This window comes from Kluyveromyces lactis (assembly GCF_000002515.2).
Source record: "Kluyveromyces lactis strain NRRL Y-1140 chromosome F complete sequence".
In the NCBI taxonomy this organism is placed as follows: domain Eukaryota; kingdom Fungi; phylum Ascomycota; class Saccharomycetes; order Saccharomycetales; family Saccharomycetaceae; genus Kluyveromyces; species Kluyveromyces lactis.
Genome location: NC_006042.1, coordinates 1,729,030 through 1,752,135, shown reverse-complemented (window position 1 = coordinate 1,752,135; position 23,106 = coordinate 1,729,030). Strand labels below are relative to the sequence as shown.

General features: G+C 37.3%; 8 protein-coding genes across 8 annotated transcripts; 4 read left to right on the top strand and 4 right to left on the bottom strand.

Annotated features, from left to right (window-relative positions):
• Window positions 1–3,638: 3,638 nt before the first annotated feature.
• On the top strand, window positions 3,639–4,841 carry KLLA0_F18997g (transcription activator GCR1-like domain-containing protein; the record flags this gene model as incomplete). The annotated part of the gene is made up of 1 exon (XM_455932.1): window positions 3,639–4,841. One exon carries the CDS (start codon window positions 3,639–3,641, stop codon window positions 4,839–4,841), a length of 1,203 nt encoding a protein of 400 aa, XP_455932.1.
• A 4,149-nt stretch (window positions 4,842–8,990) lies between these two features.
• On the top strand, window positions 8,991–12,593 carry RAX2 (Rax2p; the record flags this gene model as incomplete). Its single annotated transcript, XM_455931.1, has 1 exon — window positions 8,991–12,593. One exon carries the CDS (start codon window positions 8,991–8,993, stop codon window positions 12,591–12,593), a length of 3,603 nt encoding a protein of 1,200 aa, XP_455931.1.
• Window positions 12,594–12,670: 77 nt separating this feature from the next.
• TRS85 (Trs85p) lies at window positions 12,671–14,614 on the bottom strand (the record flags this gene model as incomplete). Its single annotated transcript, XM_455930.1, has 1 exon — window positions 12,671–14,614. One exon carries the CDS (start codon window positions 14,612–14,614, stop codon window positions 12,671–12,673), a length of 1,944 nt encoding a protein of 647 aa, XP_455930.1.
• An 888-nt stretch (window positions 14,615–15,502) lies between these two features.
• Window positions 15,503–17,500, top strand: EMP70 (Emp70p; the record flags this gene model as incomplete). Its single annotated transcript, XM_455929.1, has 1 exon — window positions 15,503–17,500. One exon carries the CDS (start codon window positions 15,503–15,505, stop codon window positions 17,498–17,500), a length of 1,998 nt encoding a protein of 665 aa, XP_455929.1.
• Window positions 17,501–18,077: 577 nt separating this feature from the next.
• HSP26 (chaperone protein HSP26) lies at window positions 18,078–18,668 on the bottom strand (the record flags this gene model as incomplete). The annotated part of the gene is made up of 1 exon (XM_455928.1): window positions 18,078–18,668. The coding sequence occupies one exon, from the start codon at window positions 18,666–18,668 to the stop codon at window positions 18,078–18,080; it is 591 nt and encodes a 196-aa protein (XP_455928.1).
• Window positions 18,669–19,606: 938 nt separating this feature from the next.
• Window positions 19,607–19,966, bottom strand: KLLA0_F18887g (uncharacterized protein; the record flags this gene model as incomplete). Its single annotated transcript, XM_455927.1, has 1 exon — window positions 19,607–19,966. One exon carries the CDS (start codon window positions 19,964–19,966, stop codon window positions 19,607–19,609), a length of 360 nt encoding a protein of 119 aa, XP_455927.1.
• An 850-nt stretch (window positions 19,967–20,816) lies between these two features.
• Window positions 20,817–21,527, top strand: ALG14 (N-acetylglucosaminyldiphosphodolichol N-acetylglucosaminyltransferase anchoring subunit ALG14; the record flags this gene model as incomplete). Its single annotated transcript, XM_455926.1, has 1 exon — window positions 20,817–21,527. One exon carries the CDS (start codon window positions 20,817–20,819, stop codon window positions 21,525–21,527), a length of 711 nt encoding a protein of 236 aa, XP_455926.1.
• Window positions 21,528–21,653: 126 nt separating this feature from the next.
• On the bottom strand, window positions 21,654–22,400 carry TPI1 (triose-phosphate isomerase TPI1; the record flags this gene model as incomplete). The annotated part of the gene is made up of 1 exon (XM_455924.2): window positions 21,654–22,400. One exon carries the CDS (start codon window positions 22,398–22,400, stop codon window positions 21,654–21,656), a length of 747 nt encoding a protein of 248 aa, XP_455924.2.
• Window positions 22,401–23,106: the final 706 nt, after the last annotated feature.

Below are 23,106 nucleotides of genomic sequence, written 5' to 3'. Positions count from 1 at the left end.
CAGGGGCTGAACAGAGGACAAACAGGGAACTGAAAAATCTTTCTTCGTGTTTGTCAGGTGCAGTTCACCCGGTACATTGTTGGCCACTGGGCATTTAGCCGGCAGAAGAAAGGTGTTAACGGAGAAAGCATTATCCTACCAATTTGGTAAACGTTCTGTGTTTGTACGTTCCGTGCCGGCAAACCCTCACTTGCTTATGAAACACAGATCCTTACGTAGCCTGAAGGGTTCATCGCCAGAAATGAAAGATCTGGAAGTAAGAGTCGATGCAATTTTTAACATGGGGCAAGCAAAAAAAATACACAATTGATCGAAAAATAGGAACTGAAATCTAACTAGAAACTGACGCCGGAGACTAAATCAGCCGCAACCGCTAATTTTAGTCTTAATGAAGTCGGTTATAAACAAGATAGAGCACAAGTGAAGAGAAGTAGTCTTTTAGTGCCAGTCGTGTCTAATTCCCTTGTATCCCGAAGATATACCTATTCGGATCGTATGGCCTTAAAGGTCACTTTCTGTAATTTCGAATCTTTAGATCGGAATTGTTCAGCTCATGAAAAATATATATGACCAGATACGAAAACATACCGGGATATTGCTACGTATTCCTTTGGGATAGACTATGTCATGTCGTGTACAAGAGAAAAGAATAATAAAGGGCATTATGAACATGTATTCCGATACAAGCGACTATCATCATATATACATTTTGCAGCTGGAAAACAGCTAGAAGTAACTCAAACATAGAACTAATCGAGAAGAGATCGGTCTTTAGTGCATACTTTTTTTCTAGGTTTTTTTTTCTGTTTTTGTGTACTCGTTTTTCATAGGTTTTCTTTTCTTAGTTGCGTCGAAGCAATTAAGAACGGTTTTATTGATATCATCCACTTTGCAATCTTTTTTTTTTCTCACAGTATAGATACTGTGCAAATAAAACTAGCGTTTCTTTTGATCTGTCATGTGGAAAGAATGTTTCTGTCGTTTGTATCTTGTGCACTACTATTTTGTTTCGCTGTTTATTCTGCTCGACCTTTATAGATCTGTGTAGAATTTCTTTTCTTGAATTGTTCCTTACGTTGCGCCTTTGGATGTTGTTGCCAATGATTCGACTACTATAATTACCACGAGGTATACTATGATTTTATCTTTTCATATTTTCAGTTTTTACCAGTCATTTTGATTCTGCTCTTACATCTGAGGAAGTAAAAAGCCTTTGTTTGTGGTATCCGTAATTTATAATACAATAGTAAGTGCATATCTGTACTGGAGTATGGAAAGAAGAGGCTACCATCATGGTTGTATGCGTACGACCGAGGCGCGCAGTATGCCGTTTATAGCATATTTTGCTGCTTCCGATGCACTCCCCTCAGCGTATTCCCTTCTTTCCTCATTTTTGAAAGCTTCTTAGTAACTTAACTTATGCTCGCTAGCGATCCATAAAATGCCACAGGTACATCGAAGCAAGTAAGCCTTTCATGGCTGGGATCTTTGATGTATTCCGAAAAAAACAATTCTCAAATTGCTTAAGGTTTGTCTTCGTATCTTTCAAAACCATTCATGCTCGCAGGCAACAAAGCGAAAAAAAAACATAAATATCGGCATCTTTGGATGAGGCGCATCAGTACAGTTGCATGAGCGTATTATTATTCTTGTTTATACTTGTGTGTTTCGCTCATGCATCCTAATGTTACTGTTGAGGAAGGAAAGAGGGTAAAAGAAAAAACGCAAACCAGCTACTGCAACTTTTCATTTGAATTTCTTCCCGTCTCCAGCTTATAAATATATTATCACCTTCCCACATCCAAGTGTCTACGTTGCAGACATTAAGTGAACCCCGATAGGCTTTTTGAATAGATTTGAACTAAGATTCAATTCAGATTCTGTTAATTCCAGGTACATTCAGACAAAGGGGAACGTTCACCTGCAAAAAAAAAATAAAAGTCTGATCAAAAGGTGAGAATTAAAATTCAGAAGACAATTGCAAAGATTTTGTGCTACTCAAATTAGCCGGTTGCAGTTTTTTTTTTTTGAAGAAACTGAAAGGAACATATTACCACTAACTTGTGATCTTCATAGGTATTTGTTTCTTTGCTGAGCAGATCATCTTCCATTGAACATTTTTATTAATTTTTTCCTTTGACATATTTTTTTGATAAGTCTAATATCAACAAGTACTTTTTATCTTTGTCTGTTGTCCATATTTTGAAAGCATCTTCAGTTAGATGATAAAAGAGGTAAGACAGCAAAGAAGAAGTGGTCACCTCTAGAACGTAAGGAAAAAAACATACACTGCATCAATCGGTACTAATATTCCAAACCAGCATCTGAGAAGAGGGATTGCTTTCTTGAATTGATTTGTACCAATACAGTTCTCATTGATTTACGAATAAGGAAAAGGGGAAGAATCAAAGTAACTGAACCAACGTTTAAGTCTATTGAGAAATAAATTATACCAGAAAAAAAACTTAATACTTTTACAATTCTTCAAACACTGAAATCCTCATCGTATCAAATTAATTGAATTGTATTACAGCACAAGTTTGTCCTGCTTTCCTTCATTTATATCTCACGTTATTCGCCAGTCACTTTTCGATACAGGTTTTCTTAGAAAGGTGTGGTGCAATATAATCTTGAGTCGCTTAGGAAGAATTTCAGATCTTGGGTTTTTTTTGATTCAGTTGATAACTGTGAACATCGGATAGTAAGGGAAAATACCTGACACCGTGTAATCCAATATTCCAATATTTCCCAATTCTTTGCAATTTATCTCTGCTTTATTTTTGTCGTCATTGTTAACTTCTTTTTGAATCAAACCCAGGCAAAATTATCAATTTAATACGAATTAAGTTGTTTTGTGCAGGGAAACTCACTTAACTTCATATAACGGAATTAATTTTATGAATGCAAATAGGTCTACAAATAGTGACCTTAGCTCTTCAACTGCTAGTCATACCATCATACCTGGTCAAGAAGGACCAGAACATCTATCAAGTGACGATAGCACCGACTCACAATTGAATAATGATGACGATACCACAAGTGACAGTACCAAGGAAAGTGACAACCTTGGCCCCAGCGCTACCGAAGAATTGTCATCAGGGAACCTTACAAGGATACCGAAGAGGATTACTCTAAATACAGCAGAAGTAGATGGTATCTCCATGAACATGTACTTCATGCTCAACGACATGTTCCTCTCCTTGGAAAAGGGCAGGAGCATTGATGACTTTACAGGGATAGTAGGAAATTGCATTAGCATGTACGAAACGGTCAGCAATATACCTATAAGATTGGCCAAAATGCTTCCAATAGCTAATATGTTTCCATTGTCAATTCTAAAAACAACTGCTCTTCCATGCGTACTTCGATACTTTAAGTGGTGCAGTGTTCGATCTCAGGACCCACTGTTTGCTAATGCTTTAGTAACCAATGATAAATGTTTCAGATTCATTCAAGATGATATCAGAATCTGTCATCACGGCTCGTCAACAATCACGTTACTGATTGAAGCCATTAGAGCATTATCTGAAGTGCAACAGCAGGTATTTCAATCTATAGATATTGTCGGAAATGATTCAGTTTCTTTTTTTCAGTGAGATGCGATCGATGTCAACGCTATCAGAGAACGTATATTTTCAATGAGAACAGAACAGTTTAGTCAATTGCCCCAGCCTATTAAAAAAGAACTCGAAGTCACAAAGTTCCAATCGTCAAAGGCGGATCCTACATCACCTATCGACTCAAGTGATACGTTAAGAATTCAACAACGTCAGCGACACACTCAACAAGATAATTTATTAAACCAAGAACATTTTCAAGGTAACACAAGTGTTCACTATATTCCTCCATCTCAGTATTTCATGGCATCAGAAAATTTATCTCTTCATTATAATGTACAAAATCTAATTGCAGAGAACCAGCAGTTAAGGGAATACGTTAATTACCTAAAACAAAACTTGCAGTATCTCTTTGAAAACCCACACCTGTTGAAAAAAAGCGATACAAAGCTAGATGCCAAACCAACGAAAGAATACCTCTCAAACTCAAATACTCAAGATCAGGCCATTTCTACTTCTATCTCTCCTCTTAATTCGGCAAAAAATATACCATCTTCTGGTCTATCCACCTCCATGGAGCAATTGATGGATAATATGATCACTTATCCCTTTACATTCAATCATGTTACTTATCCAAAAAGCCAACTCTCACAGTCGGTTCCATCTAACGCTACGAATTCTTCTAAATTCGACCATGCCACCACTAGTGCTTACAGCAAAAATTCATCTGGACTGGATATTGCATTTAACATAGCGTATGAAGAGAATACTGAGAATCTCCCTCGTCGTATGAATACGGATACTGATCACCCTCAGCAACTTAACATAAACAAACAAGCTAAAACAATGCATGCTAAAAAAATTGGTGTTGCTTCGGTGTCAAAGGGTCAACAGTTCAAACCACCTTTAAGTGAAGATGGCAAGAATTATCTCGTGACTGATGATGGTAGCTTGAGTATCGTAATGAAGAACGACCTGGACTCAGTGTATTCGATATATAACGAATTCATGCAATCATTGAAACCTCAAATTGACTCGTTTGTTCAAGACCATGGGAGATCGAAATTGGCAAAGTTCCAAAAGAAAAGGACTTTCCAAAAACGCAAAGCTTTTTGCTCATTCGTTGAAACAATTGTGAATTCTACCAGTTTTACTTCTGAGGAAATTTTGGATATCATAGATGGCATAAGAGCTCAAAATGATCATTCTGTTATTTGGGTGTGTAATAATTTGAATCAGCTGAAGATGGACCTGCTCAAACAACGACCAGATCTGGCAAGATAACTACATGTCGGTTCAATACAACCGCTTAATACTTGCAATTGTAATAATGATAATAATACTCCATAACTGCAACAATTGCAACTTGATACTGGTTCATAGTTTATTGGTTAACCTTTAATAAGGAATAAACAACAAAAATAGAAATGCAATCAAAAGCAAGAATGCCGTTAAAAAAATGAACTTTAATTGACCTCAAAAAATTCTCTCTACCTCGTTAATTATGTTTCTGTTCTTTCATTAGAGCGCTACATTTAACTTTTAACTTAAAAATGATGTTCATTCAAGGAACGCAGTTAGTTTCCGGCCAGCTATGATATGAAGAACGCTTGACTTTCCAACAACAGTTCTATAAGATTCTACTAGTGGTCTGTCTCTCTTCATGGTAGTTTTGTAAGTGTCGGAAGACTGTTTGATGAGGTAGAGATTTCAACACTTTTCTTAAAGTATATCCAAACAGTGCCTTATGAAATGTTTTCCTTAACCATTGATTGCAGCGTTTATTGGGTGCTCATTATCATACCAACTATCTGAACGCCTGCTAATACTTCCTTGTATCATTATTTGTCATTTCAATGTTTACTGTTAACCACTGTTAATCTGATGTTGCTTCACTTCCTTCTTCTTTGTTTACTCCTGTTGAAATTATTCAAACAAATAGGATGCAGAACCATTTTGACTTTCTGTGATAAATGAAAGAACAACACATAAACAGCTTGATCGTGTTTGTTTGAAGCGCATTCTCTATTCAATTGAGTAATTCCCCATGGAGTTATGTCCAAAATATAACATACTTTTTAACAAAGAACAGTTAAATTGCTTGAAATTTTAATCTAGTTCTAACGGAAAAATATTACCTATTTCTACGTAATTCAAAAGTTGAAAGAGAGAATTGTTGGTTAGAGAAAAGCCGATCAAATGATGATGATTTAGCTAGACATCTAAATCTTCAATCCAAAATGTAATTGGAATTTAACCGAAACCTGCTAACCAAACAATTAACCGTCAACAAACAAACCAGTAGGAAAGTAGGGATTGCCATTCTTAAGCTCTGCAATTAAATCGAATGAACATGGAAGTTCGAAACCTCGCATTAACAAATTTGTATCACTAATCTAATATTAATAGTAACAACTAACTTTTGTTTTTAATGTTTGAGGTCGAGATGCGAAAGATGTTGACAGGAAACAGATGCTTTTTCATCTATATCTCTATCATTTTTCTCACGCTTCTCGGTGTCATCTTACGAGTTCTTCAAGATTCCCTCCCATAACGGCTTGAAATTGAAAGCGTAATTAGGGGCTGATTTTTCAAATGAAAGGGAAAGGTCGTACAGACAGCAAACGATAGAGTACGATAACAAGTAATGCATCAAGTTTCCACCTTTACATGTTCTCTTGAAGCGGTTTCATTTGCGTAACTAGTAGCAAAGCAAGAGTATGGAGTGGGAAAAAAAAATATACAAGGGTTTACTAATTTCAAGTAAACTGCATTACCAGATCGCTTCTGAGTAACTGTGATGCGAATCAAATACCATGGCATTCATTTTATTTGTGTAGAAACACATACTGTAAATGAAATGAAATACCTTGAGAAATTTTTCACTTCAATCTAACGAACGCTCTCTTCTTTATGTGTAACATTCCCACTATCATTTTGAAAATACTATCAAAGAACATTCAATTTCTCTCTTGAATTCAGCGGCCAAAGATTGTGCGAGATAAGTATCAACTGTTGGATCCTGAATAGTGTACTCTCGTTCTGCCTGAGACAACACCCCCCCAAGAGAATGAATTGACTGATGTCTTTGAGGTATATCCCATCTTCATGTTGTAGGGCAATACAAAGTACGAATGGGTCCCCATTATCACAGAACCTCAACAGCTCCGTTGAAGACTACATACAGTATTAATCACAAATGTGCATTGACGATGACGTAATGATAAGCAGCAAACACTCTACATTCCATGATGGAATATTAAACATACAATGCCTGCAGGATGGTAAAACCAACTGGGATTATTCAGAGAAATAAGAAGAGCACAGTATTCCGAATAGGAAGCTCTTAACTAAAGTTCGAACATCGAGACAATTTTTTCGACCTTCACTCAATTCACCTCCCCGTTAGGTGGGCCCATCCAACAGCGAAAATAAAAGCCTAATAAGAAAGTCATGCTTTCTATCCAAATTTCTGTAGTATGCGAATAATTTTCAATGAATTGGTAAGTGATTCATATGTAGACATTACCAAATGTACCTGCAGCTTGATGTGGGTAGAAAGGCACAGTTATTTTTTTTGGAATAACGCAATAGTAACCATTTAAATGGTATTTTGGATATAGTTTGGAGTTTATCCGATTGCTGCGTCGATTATCACGGCAAATCGCATTGGTCGACACATCTCGCAAAACAAATAAGTCAATTTAAAAGGCGCTGTGTTAGCTTGTCTTATATGAAATACTAAGAGCGTGAAATGCAACAGACAAAATCGTTGACGGCACTATAATCTAAAAAGGCTTGATGATCACGTTAATGTTCTAATATCCATTAGCCAGCACCGAACGACCTTTCTGTAACCTTAAAATGCCCAGTACGCAAAATGTGCAGCAAATAGTAGACAGTAGGATGCTCCGTATATGCCATTCTCCTGTATGCTGGAACGGCCACAGCCTAAGGTTCCTTCGTATTTTTCTGACGTCGACCAGCGCAACGGCCGGAAAAAACAAACCAAAATATGCACTATATATGATGTAATAAAAGCCTAAATAGAGTTACAACTCAATTTAGGATCAGAAGAAGCGAGCGCACATGAAATTCCTACTTAACAAATCTACTTTTTGTCTCCACAAACAGTAAAAAGGGGATTAATTAGCTCTAAAGAGAGGTAATCCAAAAATTGAGAATCGAGATGATGATTTTAATTCCCAGATTAACTCAATTTATGTACATGACTATGGCTTGTCCTGTGTGAACCTACTTGCATTTATGAGTTGAAAGGTTTACCAAAGCTATTACTCTTTATATAACTTCTTACTGACAAGCTGAAAAGGAAAATGCGTACGTAAAAGCTACTTCTATGAATTCCCGAGGTGCTGGAGGGTCTTGCACCCAAAGCATTACCCTACAAGCATCCCACATGACCTACCCTTGTTGATTTGCTTTTGCCTAATGAGGAAATAATGTTGTTTTTGACAGTGGAGTCGTTTCTTTCTTATCTTGTTTACATCCGTGGAAAGTGATTTCAGTTTTTATTTGAATAGAAGCCTTTCGTTTCAACAACGAAAAAGGCAAACAAATGGGGAATTTAGGACGAGACCCAGGATTAGGCTAAGTAAACAATGTCATTTACAAATAATTTTCTGAGACAAACACACAATCAAAGTTGTGAAGTTGTACCATTGAAGAAATAATACCTTATTTGTTTTTGGCTAGTTCTCATCTATATGAATTTTTTTTCGTGCGGGAGTAGTTATTCAAAAGAATTAACCTTTTGGTCCATGAAAAAGACAATGCCAATTTGTATTGATTCATTACCATTTTGTTTTTTTTTAATTTTTGGTAGGTTTAGTTGAAAAGTAATAATTATATGTAAAATCTTAGCACTCCATCATTTTGATATCTTTAGAAGCAGACCTGTAGCGTCCTTGATTTTCGATTGATCTTAATCCTTTTTTGATAACTCTACTGGTTAGTCGAACAAGTTAGTGTGCTGGTCAATTACTGTTCACTGTTTAAAAGAGTCACAACAAATATTTGGTCTAATATACTGATTTCGAATTTTCCAATTAGGCTTTAATTGATCTCATTTAACAGATACGAGAGAAGCAATCAAAAAAGGCCTTTATTCGTGCAGCTTTTCCTCTTCCCTTAAATCTGGTTAGTGCATGGTAACAAATAGTGTATCAATTGTTTTTATCATATTGCTTTAATTCCTGCCTGTAAGATATCAGTTAAGTGTTCCTTGGAGGATTCTCTTCATTGATTTAGTTTTTTGGTACTTGACTCTCCTAATAACGTCATTCATTCTGTCTTACCATTAACATTGTTCTTTGCTGTTTGATTTTGCACAACTTGATCTAATCTCTCATTAAAACCAACTTCCGTCATTCCTTCTATTTTTGAAATACATCAAAGTCTTCACTGATCCAAACAATGTTCTCAATAAATCCCCTGATATATGTGTTGCTCGTCCTGGCTGGAATGGTAAGAGGCAGTCAGCTGTCAAACATTGAAAAGTTGTTGAATATCTCACGTTATGAGGCACCCAATTGGGATTCCCCTGATTTGACGTACATGAATAATTTTGAGGAACTGACAGTGATATCCTATACAGGCCAACAAAATTTCACTGTTCAAGCCAATGAGTCGTCATTATTATACTATAGCAATGATACATTTGTTAAATTGTTTGAAACATCGCCAGAGACCACTGTAACCATGATTGTTCCTTTGTTTGAGGATTCATTCATTTTGTCGGGAACAGGTCAAATTAATGGAGTTGCTTTGGAACAGCAAATATTATTAAATTTAACCAGCTTGACCACATCACCAATATTCCCTAGTGCAGTCGAGAATGTAATGGACATTCTGACCGTCAATGAAACTGTCATATTTGTTGGTAACTTTTCTATGTCAGTCTCCAACGAGACAGGACATGGGGCTGTATTATGGGATGTTGTCGCAAACACCACTGAATTATTTCCTTTCAAAGGATTTGGTGAAAATTCAATCGTTAATTCAGTCGTGAAATTAAACTCCGATAATATATTGTTCGCTGGTAGTTTCCAAGAGATTCAAAACGCATCGCTTTTACAAGAGTTTGGCAATGCGACCAATTCATCTCATGAAGATTTGACGTCCCTACAATTCGATCAATCAGTACCTTTGAAACTTTCATCTATCACCGGAGAAAATGTTCAATCAGATATTCTTCTGTGTCCCTCTGGTGGGCAAAATGGTTGGTCTGCATCTGAAGCCGTTCAATCCACTTTGCAATTCGATTTGAAAAATGAGATCCACCCATCCAAGGTAAGAATATATAATTCTGTGGAAGAAAATTCTGAAATTTCCCTGTTCAGAATTATTACCGGTCCTTCCAATGGTATCATGAATTTGACGTATTTGGATCCTGCATCAGGAGAGCTGAAACAGTGCGATGCATGGTGTCCATTACTATCGATAGAAGATTTGACACAGATAAGCCAAAACTCCACTGCAGCTCCAAAGTCAGTGGGCATCAATAACAATAGTACCAATTTGAAATGGTCAGAATCCTATCAGGAGTTTGCTTTTGTTAATGACATACCTGTTACCATGTTACAGTTTGTAGCTCTAGCGTCCTATGGAAGTAATGCCGCGTTGCATTCTATTGAGATATTCGAAACGGAATTTATGGTGTACGCCAATAATAGTTATAATGAACCAAACTGCGAATCAGTTACGGAATATTCAAAGGCAGAGCTATCCTCTGATAACTGGTACACCACTGACGAATCTGATACCTATATATCAACTAACATCGACGATAATATCCCTTATGTCACCTTCCACCCCAACATTACTTATCCAGGAAGATACACTTTCAATATCTACACACCAGGCTGTCTACAAGACAATTCTTGCTCTAAAAGAGGTATCGTAAATGTCACTATGATTGATCGTTCTATAAATGAAGTGCTGGCCAGTGTATTGATTTATCAGACCAACAATGAGGATAAATTCGACCCTCTGTATACAGGTTCATTAGGAAGCGCACCGGAAATAATTGTAACCTGGGATAAAGCGATTGGTGAAAGCGATTCAGTCATGGTGGTTGACCGCTTGGGTGTTATTACTGAGTATATTGACACCATAAGTATCAGCAGCAATGATACAACCTTTCATCTCAACGGTTTGTTCCAATACAACACTGCAAATGTGACAGCATCAATTTTCAGCACGAATGATACATTTAATGATTATGCTCTTTATAATTTCCCGCTCGATGCCAATCTTTATGCTGCCTCCTTGAATAACGATATTTTGATCGGAGGCAATTTCAATGGGATTGCTAAAGTGGAACTCAACGATGAAGCATTGATTTCTTCCTCTCAAAAACTAGGAACGTCTGGATATACTACTGGTATCTTTGAGTACTCAAATGGTTTATTATTATCGGGTACCTACCAAGTAGAGAATGACAGTCGGCATGAAATTTTGAGCTATGATGGTAATGCCTTCAATAGCTTTGGCCAATTAGATGAGCCCATCGACAGGATCGTGAACTTTACCATTGATGGGCATGAGCTTTTGCTCTTCGACAACGCCTATATTTTCAACGTGTCTGCAAATATGTATGTTTCCAACTCCTCCACGTTTGAAATAACTGGACAGTCGGCTGGGATTAATTCTGGTAACGACTCTTTATTATTTGGCTCCTTTTTGAAAAGGTCTGTCGGTGAACTCAATGGACTGGCATCCCTGTCATCTGATGGACAAGTATCATCACCTACTTTACCTGAGCTACCAACAGATGTTCAACCTTACAAGGCGGCGTATATTAATGATACTTCAGCTGCTTATGCCTTACAAGAAGGCTCAACTGACAATGTTCAACATAGGGTATTAATTACCAACACAAATTCCTCCTCGCATATGCTACAGATTCAATGGTCTGCTCCAATTAACGCCTTTTTATATGATAATGTACCGAATATTTTGGCTATTGGTACCAATGGAAGCAATTCTTCAAGCCAATATGATGTTCAATTTAGCATACTGAACTTGACCGGTTACGAAAACGTTGCTCGAGTTAACTTTTCAACCAATGAACGTGTAAATTCTATGGTTTCTTTTAGTTCTAATAATAGTATTCTAGTCGGTGGATCATACGAGATAGACAATTGCAATGACTTGTGTCTATATAACTACCAAACTAAAGAATGGACTAGCTTCTTAAATGATTCAATCACTGGCGATATAAGACAAATGCAGTTTGCGGACGAAGGGAAAACCCTTCTAGTTGGTGGTTTAATTAAGACTAACAACGAGTCTAATATACAACTTCTTTCTGTGGAAGTGGGTAGCAACATATTTTCGACGGTAAAATCTGGTACGGAACCTCTACTGTCATTTGTTCCTATCGATGATTCTACCGACAATATCATTGCTCAAATGAATAGTGAAATACTCCGATTAGAAAGTGGGACCTGGAGTTCATTTGGGCCCCAATTGAACAATGACTCTATTGTTTCTGGTTTTAAAGTGCTATCTGGTACTGAATCTAAAAAGAGAGATGAAGGGTCTCATATCGTCCTCTTGGAAGGAACTTTGAACTCATCAGAATGGGGCAATCTGACCTCTGTAGTTTATGATGGTTCAACACAAAAATGGCAACCATATTTCGTAATTTCTGACCCAAAAGAGCAGGAGAGCCTACCAAGTAGTTCATTTTTCCAAAATGTTAACGATCTATATCTTTCTTCTTCACAAACCGTGCTACAGAGCAACAATTCTGACACATCTGCTTCATCCACCCCAACACCATCTACAACCAGCTCATCGCATTCCACAAAAGATAAAAAAATAGACAGAGGATTCATCGTGTTGATAGGTTTGGCTTTAGCATTAGCTACCGTTGCTGTAATTGGCCTAATTGGTGCGCTAATTTGCTACTTCTTTATCAATAATAACGGCTATGAATCCCTCAAACCAAGAATCAACCAAGACGAGATGTTAGATACCGTTCCTCCTGAGAAGCTAATGAAATTCATTTAATTCATGACGTATCTGATCATAAACAATTTATTTAGTATTAATACAAGGACTTATAGATAATAATCTCTAGCGTGTAATTATGACAACTCCATAGACAGTCTATGGAAAAGGCCATCGGGCCTTTTAGAAAGACTTAGTTTTTCGTATGCAGGAGCAGCATGATAAATGCACCACTTAGCTTGATTCCTTTTATGTAGTTCTACCCATTTTTTAGCAGCAACCAATTGATACAAAGAGTACTTTCTAAACCGAGTTAGCCCCTCTGACCTTAGGTTGTTTTGGATCAGCTTGTTCTCATTTCTCCATTCATGCATATCATCCACTTCAAGTCCATTTTCTCCCTTTTTAGAATTCTCAGCAGCTTCAGATTCATCCGCTTTGTTTTCTTCATCTGGTTTAGGAAGGAAATGATCATTAACTCTTAAATCGATGCAAATTTCATAAGCATAGGCTATCCGTTCCAATATTATTACGGTTGCATATGGACCTAAGAGATGTGATTTTTGAATATACGTCAAATAATTAACAGCTAGCGGGGAGGAAACCCAGGTATCACTTAATGATAATAACAAATCTGAAAACGTTAGGATGCAATGAATTACCCGAAGCGAGTGCTTTTCGTCCTGTTTTTTGTATTGTTCTATGGCTCTGGTCATCAAAGGGTCCACTTCGGTCTTGATAGTCTTTGCCGTAATTATATTTTGAGCACCCATTAATAACGAAATTGTTTTATATTCGAGGCAAGGTGCCAAATATTGGGGATACGATTCAAAGTCTTTTGTGAGCAAATCATAGATGGAATATGCTTTTTTGAAGTCAGATAGCATGAATGACCAATCTGCGAGCTTCCGTAACAGAAATTCTGGAGATGAAGCAGGGAACATAATATCACCTTCAGCTGGATCCTGAGGGTCATTAACTTTATGCGCTATTGGATGGTTCGATTTCGGAGAAATAAACCTGCGGAAGAATTTATTGCTCTGAAATATGGATTTTCTAGGCTGCAAAACGGTTTCATCCCAGAACACCAATTTCCGATGCATGAAAGGAATCATCATTTCCTCCACTATGAATGATATTGTGTCGTAAATATGTGTCAGTAACCGCGAAGGTATGTTAATGGATGTTGGATGAGACATGTTAAAAACCTGCTCATGTAAGGAGACCGTAATTGGTGAATGTAAGGTGGTTGATTTTTGGTTATCGTGAGGTGTGAATAGGGAAATGGAAACACTTTCGACAAATAATTGTTTCTTTAAACTTTTGGTCAAAGCCTGCACTGATTCCCATTGCTCTCTTGAGTTTTCATCATAACATAACACAAAAACTGGTAGTATGTCGTTAATATTGATGAACTCCGGGAAATTTTCTAGGGTATTATTCAAGTTTTTAAAGTGTATTAGTATTTCTCTTGCATTTTCATAACCTTGACCTTTGGTAATATCCAATGGCAATAAGGCTACAACAGGATGATGGAAACTATGATATCGCGAAAGGTTTATCGAGGATAAAGTGATAAAAAATCTGTGATATATCGAGTGTTTTAAAAGTTTGCTGGGTGTGCCATTTTCATTCATAATTGGTTCTAAATTTTGCAAATATTGTGATAGAAAACTATCAATGTCTGTTGATTGAAGAATATGATCCTCAGAATCAATGGATATAAGATCTTCAAGTGATCTGGTGAATCGTACACACTCCGAAGCCTGTCTCTGAAACAAAGAATCTGATCTGTGCCGTCCACTTGAAACGGATCCAGGGTCCTTCAAATCGGTAGTTGATGGAATTTGATCTCTGTCTTGGATATAGTCACCAAAGTATCTAAATAGCATCGATATCGAATCAATGTTATACATATCTTTTAAATGATTATCCAGCTCTAGATTGCTTTGAACACATATGCATGGTGAAAGTGTATTGTATATCACCTTCTTTGATATTTCGTGCGGTATCGGATTTGACCAGTGTTCCGGATACTGTATCAGGTTCATATATTTCTCATATGAGAATTGTAACGACATGATGGGATGCTATGGCTAGCAGACTCGTAAATTTTGTTTCGAATGTCGTTTAAACACTAAAAGAAGAGCTATAACTCAATTTTCACCACATAGGAATTGTTTATCTCATCGAATTCTATAACATAAACACACTATATTCAAGTTCTTTTTGATTTTTTAAATGGCAGGGTTAACAATTGACCTTCTTTAAGAGATTCAGCACAGAAGCAAAAGCAGAGAGTTACCGCAAAAGTTGACACTAGTTTTCGTGTCAAGGTGCCTAAAGTGTTTCCGTTGGGGCAAGTATGATACACGCATACTGGGGTCATTATCTTGAAATATGTGGCGGTTCTATCATTAATGCGTTAACTTGAATAACGGAAGACACCAGGCACATCTCCGGGTAATCATGTTACACGTGATCAACTTAACTTCATTCTTTACGTATTCAAATAGTTTAAAATAAAGAGGAAAAATTACACATGAAAAATAACGCTCTCTTGGTCACTCAATTGGTATAGGACCCCAGACACAACTTCAACGGCTTGACGATTCCCAATTGTTTCGCCATTGCGTATATATTCTGCGCGAGTTTGTATTTTCGACTTTCATTTTATTGGCGCATTCTAGAACTCGAAAAAATTGTTTTCATTTTTAAATTGAAAAATTGGAATACTACTTTTGTTAATGTTAATTTTTGACATTTAAAAGAGTAAAGGTTGCAAGGATTATCTTGAACCATTGATTAGTTGATCTGGGTTGTTGTTTCCTACCTGGAGTCTAGTCATTCCATTGTGGTTCACAATTTTTGTTTAACTGGACTTTTGGCTTATCAACTGCGTGGGATATCTCTTTTTGTTTAATAGAAGTGAAAAGAGAGACAATTATAAATAACAGTTCTTCTGCACAATGTTTACTTACTTGTGGCGAAGCTTGTTGGTTTCTACGCTCATAGGATCGCTTTTAGTCGAAGCGTTCTATTTACCTGGCGTGGCACCAACTACATACCATGAAGGCGATGATTTACCGTTATTGGTCAATCATTTGACTCCATCTCAATTTTATAAACATTACGACACAGATCAACATGACACTGGTGATAAAGAAGGATTTTTGTACTCTTATGACTATTACTACAAGAAGTTCCATTTCTGTCAACCAGCAGAATTGAAAAAGCAGCCAGAGTCCTTGGGATCGATTATTTTCGGTGATCGAATCTATAATTCTCCGTTCAAGTTACAATTGTTGAAAAATGTGGAATGTCAATCGTTGTGTAAGTCAGTGATCCCAGGCAAAGATGCAAAATTCATTAACAAATTGATCTTGAATGGATTTTTCCAGAACTGGATCATTGATGGTTTACCTGCTGCAAGAAAAATGGAGGACACCAAAACAAACAAGATCTTTTACGGTAACGGATTTGAGTTGGGTCTTGTTGATGTATTATCGGATTACGAGCCTGACACTAGGTCTTTGCATGATGAATTAGAGTTGCAGCTAAACGCGAAGAAAAACGTGTTATCTCCAGGGGATAAAGTTACGGAAATTCCATATTTTGTTAATCACTACGACATTCAAATTGAATACCATGACAGAGGTGAGAACAACTACCGTATTGTCGGTGTTACCGTTAATCCTGCTTCTATAAAACGTGATAGCCCTGATAGTTGTGAAAGTACGGGTAAATCTTTGGTACTAAGCGAAACCGAGGATAATGAAGTTTATTTCACATACTCAGTTAAATTCATCAAGAGTGACACAGTATGGGCTACTAGATGGGATAAATACCTACACGTCTACGATCCAAAGATTCAATGGTTCTCATTGATAAACTTCTCTACTATTGTTGTTTTGTTGTCTTCTGTTATGTTGCACTCATTGTATAGTGCTTTGAAGAATGATTTAGCTCGTTACAACGAGCTAAACTTGGACACCGATTTCGAAGAAGAAACTGGTTGGAAGTTGATTCACGGTGATGTGTTCCGTTCCCCAAACAAAGCACTACTTCTATCTGTTCTAGTTGGCTCTGGTGGTCAACTAGCACTAATGTTAACGACAACCATCTTATTTGCGTGTCTCGGATTCTTGTCCCCAAGTTCTCGCGGTTCTTTGTCTACCGTCATGTTTTTGCTATATGCCATTTTTGGATCTTTCGGTTCCTTTACATCTATGGCCACTTACAAGTTCTTCAATGGAAAAGCATGGAGGTTGAACCTCGTGCTCACCCCACTTTTGGTACCAGGATCTATTTTGACTGTGGTCCTCGGATTGAACTTTTTTTTAATCTTTGTACACTCCTCAGGCGCTATTCCATTCCAGACCATGCTTGTATTAGTTCTACTATGGTTCGTTATCTCGATTCCTTTATCGGCTATCGGATCCGTCATTGCATGGAAAAAATGTAATTGGAATGAACATCCAACAAAGACCAACCAAATAGCAAGACAAATTCCATTCCAACCATGGTACTTAAAGACTATTCCAGTGGCATTACTCGCAGGAATATTCCCATTCGGTTCAATTGCCGTTGAGTTATATTTCATCTACTCTTCTCTATGGTTCAACAAAATTTATTACATGTTTGGATTTTTATTCTTTTCCTTCATATTGCTCGCCTTAACAACATCATTGATCACCGTTCTTTTGACATATCACTCGCTATGTATGGAAAATTGGAAATGGCAATGGAGAAGTTTCGTTATCGGAGGATGCGGTTGTGCATTTTATGTTTTCTGTCACTCTATACTTTTCACCAAGTTTAGATTAGGAGGTTTAACAACGATTGTTTTATACTTGGGTTACTCCATACTAATTAGTGGTCTATGTTGTTTAGTGACAGGTGCAATCGGATTTTTGAGTAGTTTAATTCTTGTCAGAAAAATCTACTCTTGCGTGAAAGTTGATTAGGTAACGAAAACTGATTAACATTCACTGTTTTCTTCGAAGTCATCTAATGCCATCATCAATTGGAGCTCAGTAAATATGTACTGTATACATTTACTATGCTTAGCATGTTTATATATTGCAACACTAAGATAGCATACGATTAAAAGATATTCGACATCAATCAATAGCATAATCTATTTCATTAGCATCATATAAATAAATATTTCTGAAAGACAAGGGCTCTCAGAGCAGAAATACCGCTCTAGTAACCATATTCTTGAGTAAAATAGGGTAGGTGAAAGCATATAAAAAGGGTTGTTAGAACAGTAGTTATATGTATATATGAATTGAATTGAGTTTATACCTAAAACCAAAGAAAAACCAAGAAAGCCGATACGATAACTTCCACCACTGCTTAGAACACAACAATAACTTATAAATGTGAATTAATCAGTGGAATAACACATAGATTAAGTAAAATGAAATACGTTCAACATATTCGCATTTCTTGAATCATTAGATGTATTTATTTCAGTAAAGCTGTTATCATAATATTTGTTATCATTCATCATAAGTCAAAAATCTCATCGGAACGAACTTACAATTTAGCAGCTTCATCGCCAACTTCAATCTTATAGACCTTAGCCTTATCCTCTTCAGTAGGTTTCAATTTTGGAACATTCAAGACTAAGACACCGTTAGTGTAGTTTGCCTTGATGTTTTCAACGTCGATACCTGGGGAATCTGGTAATCTGACAACTCTGCTAAATTTACCATATCTTCTTTCTCTTATCTTTGCAGAATCTTTGGTCTCCTCAGTTGTCACGTCTGGGATCTCACCTGATATGACGATTTCATTGGCATCCTTGTGGTACTCTAAGTTAATATCTTTCTTTTCCTTGATGCCTGGGACGCTAACATGAACTTCGTATTCCTTTTCATGATCCAAGATGTCCAAAGGAGGAATCAAATTTTGACCTAGGTCAGCAAACCATGGGTCTTTGAACCAGTTTGATAATGAGTTACTATTGTTCTTGGACTGTTTTGCGACCTGTCTCGAATCAGCAGGATAATTACCTTCAATTTTCTTTGGAGCAACAACTCCACTCGAATTCAACAATCTGTTAAATTGGTCAACCTCTTGGTTGATAGCGTCGAAGAATTCCAAAAATGGTGAGTTAAAAGACATTTTTAATCTGAAGTATTGTAATGATTTGTTTTAAAGCTTTAGCGCAGTAGTTGTAAAAACCTAGTATAATGAAAACCAAATAATTGTTCTTTGGTAGTTGTGTGAGTGTTTATGGAGAGAAAGCACTAAAATACCAGCAAGAACAGTTTGCAATTGACCTGTTGAATTACTCTAGATGCTCTCCATTTATACTCTTCACAGGTAGTCCGATTAGGACCCCAGTAAGAATATACCGACATTAGCAAAAACTTCTATAAGCTGCCAAAGAAAGTGGAAGAAAGTTCTTAATGCCACGATTCCACCCCCTATAACCCCATATCACCTGAGAAATTGGCTCCATTAACTTCCAAAAGTATCCCTTAAAACCTAGTGTCGCTATATTCCTCATCCACTAGCTCATCAATTACAACCTTATTCTGACATTAGTGTTCCGACATATTATCCAGGGGCCGGGTAATAGAAAATTCTACGTGAGTCCAGAAATTTCTATTACCGAAGACAAACACTATCTACAGGTGAAGACACGCCTCATCGCAAGAATACAAGTTTGTACCATGGATGAATAATCAGGGTTGCGTTCTTTGGCTAATATTAACGCAGCGGATAAGATGGGCTGTTCGGTAATTTTTTTGAACAAGGCATTACAATCAGTAGGTAAAACCGTATGCGTTAAATTCTCTCACTAGCTGTTATGTAATTCAAAGAATTTACCGCCGTATTATCCACGGTAATGGTGCCATTATAATGATTATTATGATTATTAGTTAATATTTAGGGACACTGACCGAGTCTGGCTAGTAGCAGTAATGTACAAAGAATCGCTGTGGTCTACACAGTAAAGTCTTGCTTATGCGTGATTTTGAGTTTTTTAACTCATATTTCACAAATCAGTGTGAAAGGAAAACTGGAAAAATGCATTGAGAACGTTCAAACGGAATCTATTTCGTTTGAAACTCTAGTGAGGTTCTGGTGAGAACATAGCTTTCTGCTTCCCAAATGTTCCAGTCTAAATCGGCATTCGTATCATCCTTTGTCAGAAAAACCACTTCCATATCATTCTCATTCTCATCCTCTAACGTCTGTTGCTCCAGAAGTAAGTCCATGATGGAGTTATCACGTGACAATACGGAGTCCATCGTCATCATGGAGGTGATGGACTTACTAGATTCTGATCTGGTATTAGTATTATTTCTCTGATCCACTGGCGCAAGTTTCTCAACAGCGAGTTTGTATTCGCGTACCATATTGTCGTCTAGGATAACAGTGCTGCGCTTCAACTGACTTCTTGGTTTGCTCATGATGATAGTATATGATTTGTAACACTCCGTTCAATAGTAGTCAAAAGATACAACTTTCACTGTTTATCCAGAAAGAGATCAAAACCAATGTACGATGAGAAGGGTGCGTTGGGGTCAGTTCGAATGATAATGATAAGTTGATATATATATGAAGGAGCTCACCAAAACTTGATCCTGCTGCATTTTTTTTTCTATAGATGTACGTAAATCAGAGATTTCATGCTGAACGTTCCAACTGACATTCACTATGAGCGCGTAGTGAAAAAGTTTAAAAGTTGGCTTTCGCGTCTTGTCACCTGAAAAAGAACCAGCCAGTGATATCGATGTACAAAGAAAAAATGTGGGCTGGTTATTTGCGCTGTGGTAATATGCTTGTAACTCGAGGAAACAACCAGTTTTCTCTCAGGTACGATCATTGTCTCTAAAACGTTGCTTTAACCTGTTGCGTATACAGTACCTTTCTGTCTACATCTCTCTGGAGACCAGCTATTTCCCAATTAGGAGATTATACTTTTTTCCGCATGGTAAGACTGTAAAAGCAGAGGAAACCAACATAAAATTACCATATCGGGGAATTTATTTCACGTGACCTTGATTAATGCTAGATCCATTATCATTTACCAGCACTTCATGAATGAATTTACTTGCAGGTTCAAAATAAAATGGTTTATGACCGTTTCTCAAACGAAATAGTTATGACCCGATAAAGTCTACTAGGCGTATTATTCTGACATCAACCTCTATCCCTTTGCTTTACTTAGGTGTTTTTCCTGTGCGTCTGTCGGGTGTTACCGCTGTCGAATTGTTACGGTGCATTTTGAAGCCCTACAATTATATCACTTAGTGTATAATGCTGCTGACTACTGCATGGTGTTTGTTGATATGGAGTGTGACGTTGCTTCTTGTACGAATCTGCTTGGTGATTCCTATTTTCCACAGTAGTAGAGAAGCGGGTCCTCTGACCAAAGACAAGGATAATGTAGGGGGTAGAATGAAGAATTTGGTTCTATTTATTTTCTTGGGTTCTGGAGGCCATACCGGTGAGATGTTAAGATTAATTGAACACTATCAAGGTATGCTTCTTGAAAGTGCAGTTACGATTCATGTTGGTTATTCGGATGATGATAGCATAATAAAGTTCAAGAACAAGATACATCAGATCTCTGTTTCAAATACATTACGAGCAAAGGTAATATATCACCGCTTTGATAAAGCACGTGATGTGGGTAGTTCACTAGCAGGTTCAATAAAATCTATCATTAAAACTGCAATCAGATCTATGGTACTCACATATCGTATAAAGTCCTCCATGCGAGGCCATCCCAATTTAACTTTACTCAATGGGCCCGGGACATGCTGCATTATTACATTTTGGCTCAAATTATACCATATATTTTTGTGGCAACCGTCTAAAATCGTATATGTAGAGTCCTTGGCTCGTACTAACCGCTTGAGTTTGACTGGAATGATATTGTATCCACTAGCGGATGAGTTTGTAGTACAATGGGCCGACTTATTGCCAATATACCCAAAAGCCAAATACTACGGAGTGCTTGTTTAGAAAAAATTCAACACGGCTATTACCAGCTTGATAGAGGTTATTATCGTTTATTGGTACATAGAAATTTAAAATCCTAGGTAACTATCGTATTCATTATATAAGAAGGGGAGAATTCTCAGAGTGAATTTAAACTCTGGAGTTGATGATGTCAACGAATTCTGGCTTCAAAGAAGCACCACCGACCAAGAAACCATCGACATCAGCCTTGTCCTTGAAGGTAACAGCGTTCTTACCGTTAGCAGAACCACCGTACAAGATTCTAACAGAGTCAGCGACATCTCTGGATAGCTTTTCAGCCAAGAATTCTCTGATGGAGTGGTGGATATCTTGAGCATCTTCAGCAGTAGCAGCCAAACCGGTACCAATAGCCCAGACTGGTTCGTAGGCAACGACTACGTTAGTCCAGTCTTGAACCTTTTCCAATACGGCTTGCAATTGTCTTTGGACGACTTGTAGAGTGATGTTTTGTTGCTTTTCTTCCAAAGTTTCACCGATACATAGGATAACCTTGACACCGCTGTCCAAAGCAAATTTGGTTTTTTCGGCGACGATTTCATCAGTTTCGTTGAAGTAAGTTCTTCTTTCAGAGTGACCCAAGATAACCCATTCAGCACCGACATCCTTGATTTGTTCAACGGAGTTTTCACCAGTGTAAGCACCGGAAGCCTTGGAGTATGCATTTTGAGCAGAGATTTTAACTTCCTTTCTCTTGTTTAATGCAACAGCGTGGTCCAAGTAGATAGCTGGTGGAGCGATAACCACTTCGACGTTAGATGGGATGGAAGCTCCATTCAATCTGTCAACGATTTCCTTGATGGAAGCCTTGCTTCCGTTCATCTTGAAGTTACCACCAATGAAGAATGTTCTAGCCATGATTGTATGTGAGTTATGTGTGTGTTAGTTGAAATAGGGGAATGATAATCAATTGATGATGCTGTTCCTTGGTTTTCCTTGAAACAAAACCAATAAACCAATAATTCGACTGATAAAGAAGTGGTTACGAGTATCAATTGATCTTTAAACCTTTCTATGAAATTTATACACATATATATATATATATATACATAAAACAAAAATACGAAGAAGGTTCGAAAGAATACATGAAAGTTCAAGTGTTTAGAAACATTATCGAATGGAAATCACCATGGTCTGTTTCCTATAGTCAAAGTGAGCAGGAGGTATGCGTATGTTACTGAAAACCATGGAACCAACTATCAGGTTGTCAGACAGCACACTGATTGACTTTGACAATCGGCAGCGTCCTATTCTGTGAGCCGGAAAAAGAAGAAGCCCAACTTCGTGCCCGCATGGTGTTTTTGCATTTCGTCATTATAGGATGCGAAATAAAGGAAGATGATTTTTGGCTCCGGGAACACCTCATTACCCGGAACGCATGAATAGCCCCGTTAAAATAGTGGAAGCTAAGAGTACTCGGAAGGAGATGTATATTTTAACGTGAAATCTCTTAGATCCGGGTAATTATTTTAATCTCTCAGGAGGGTCTTTCCCTTTTTGTCCAATAGAATCAAATCACGTGAGATAGAAGGTAATTCAAGCACTCACAATTATCCAGATAAAT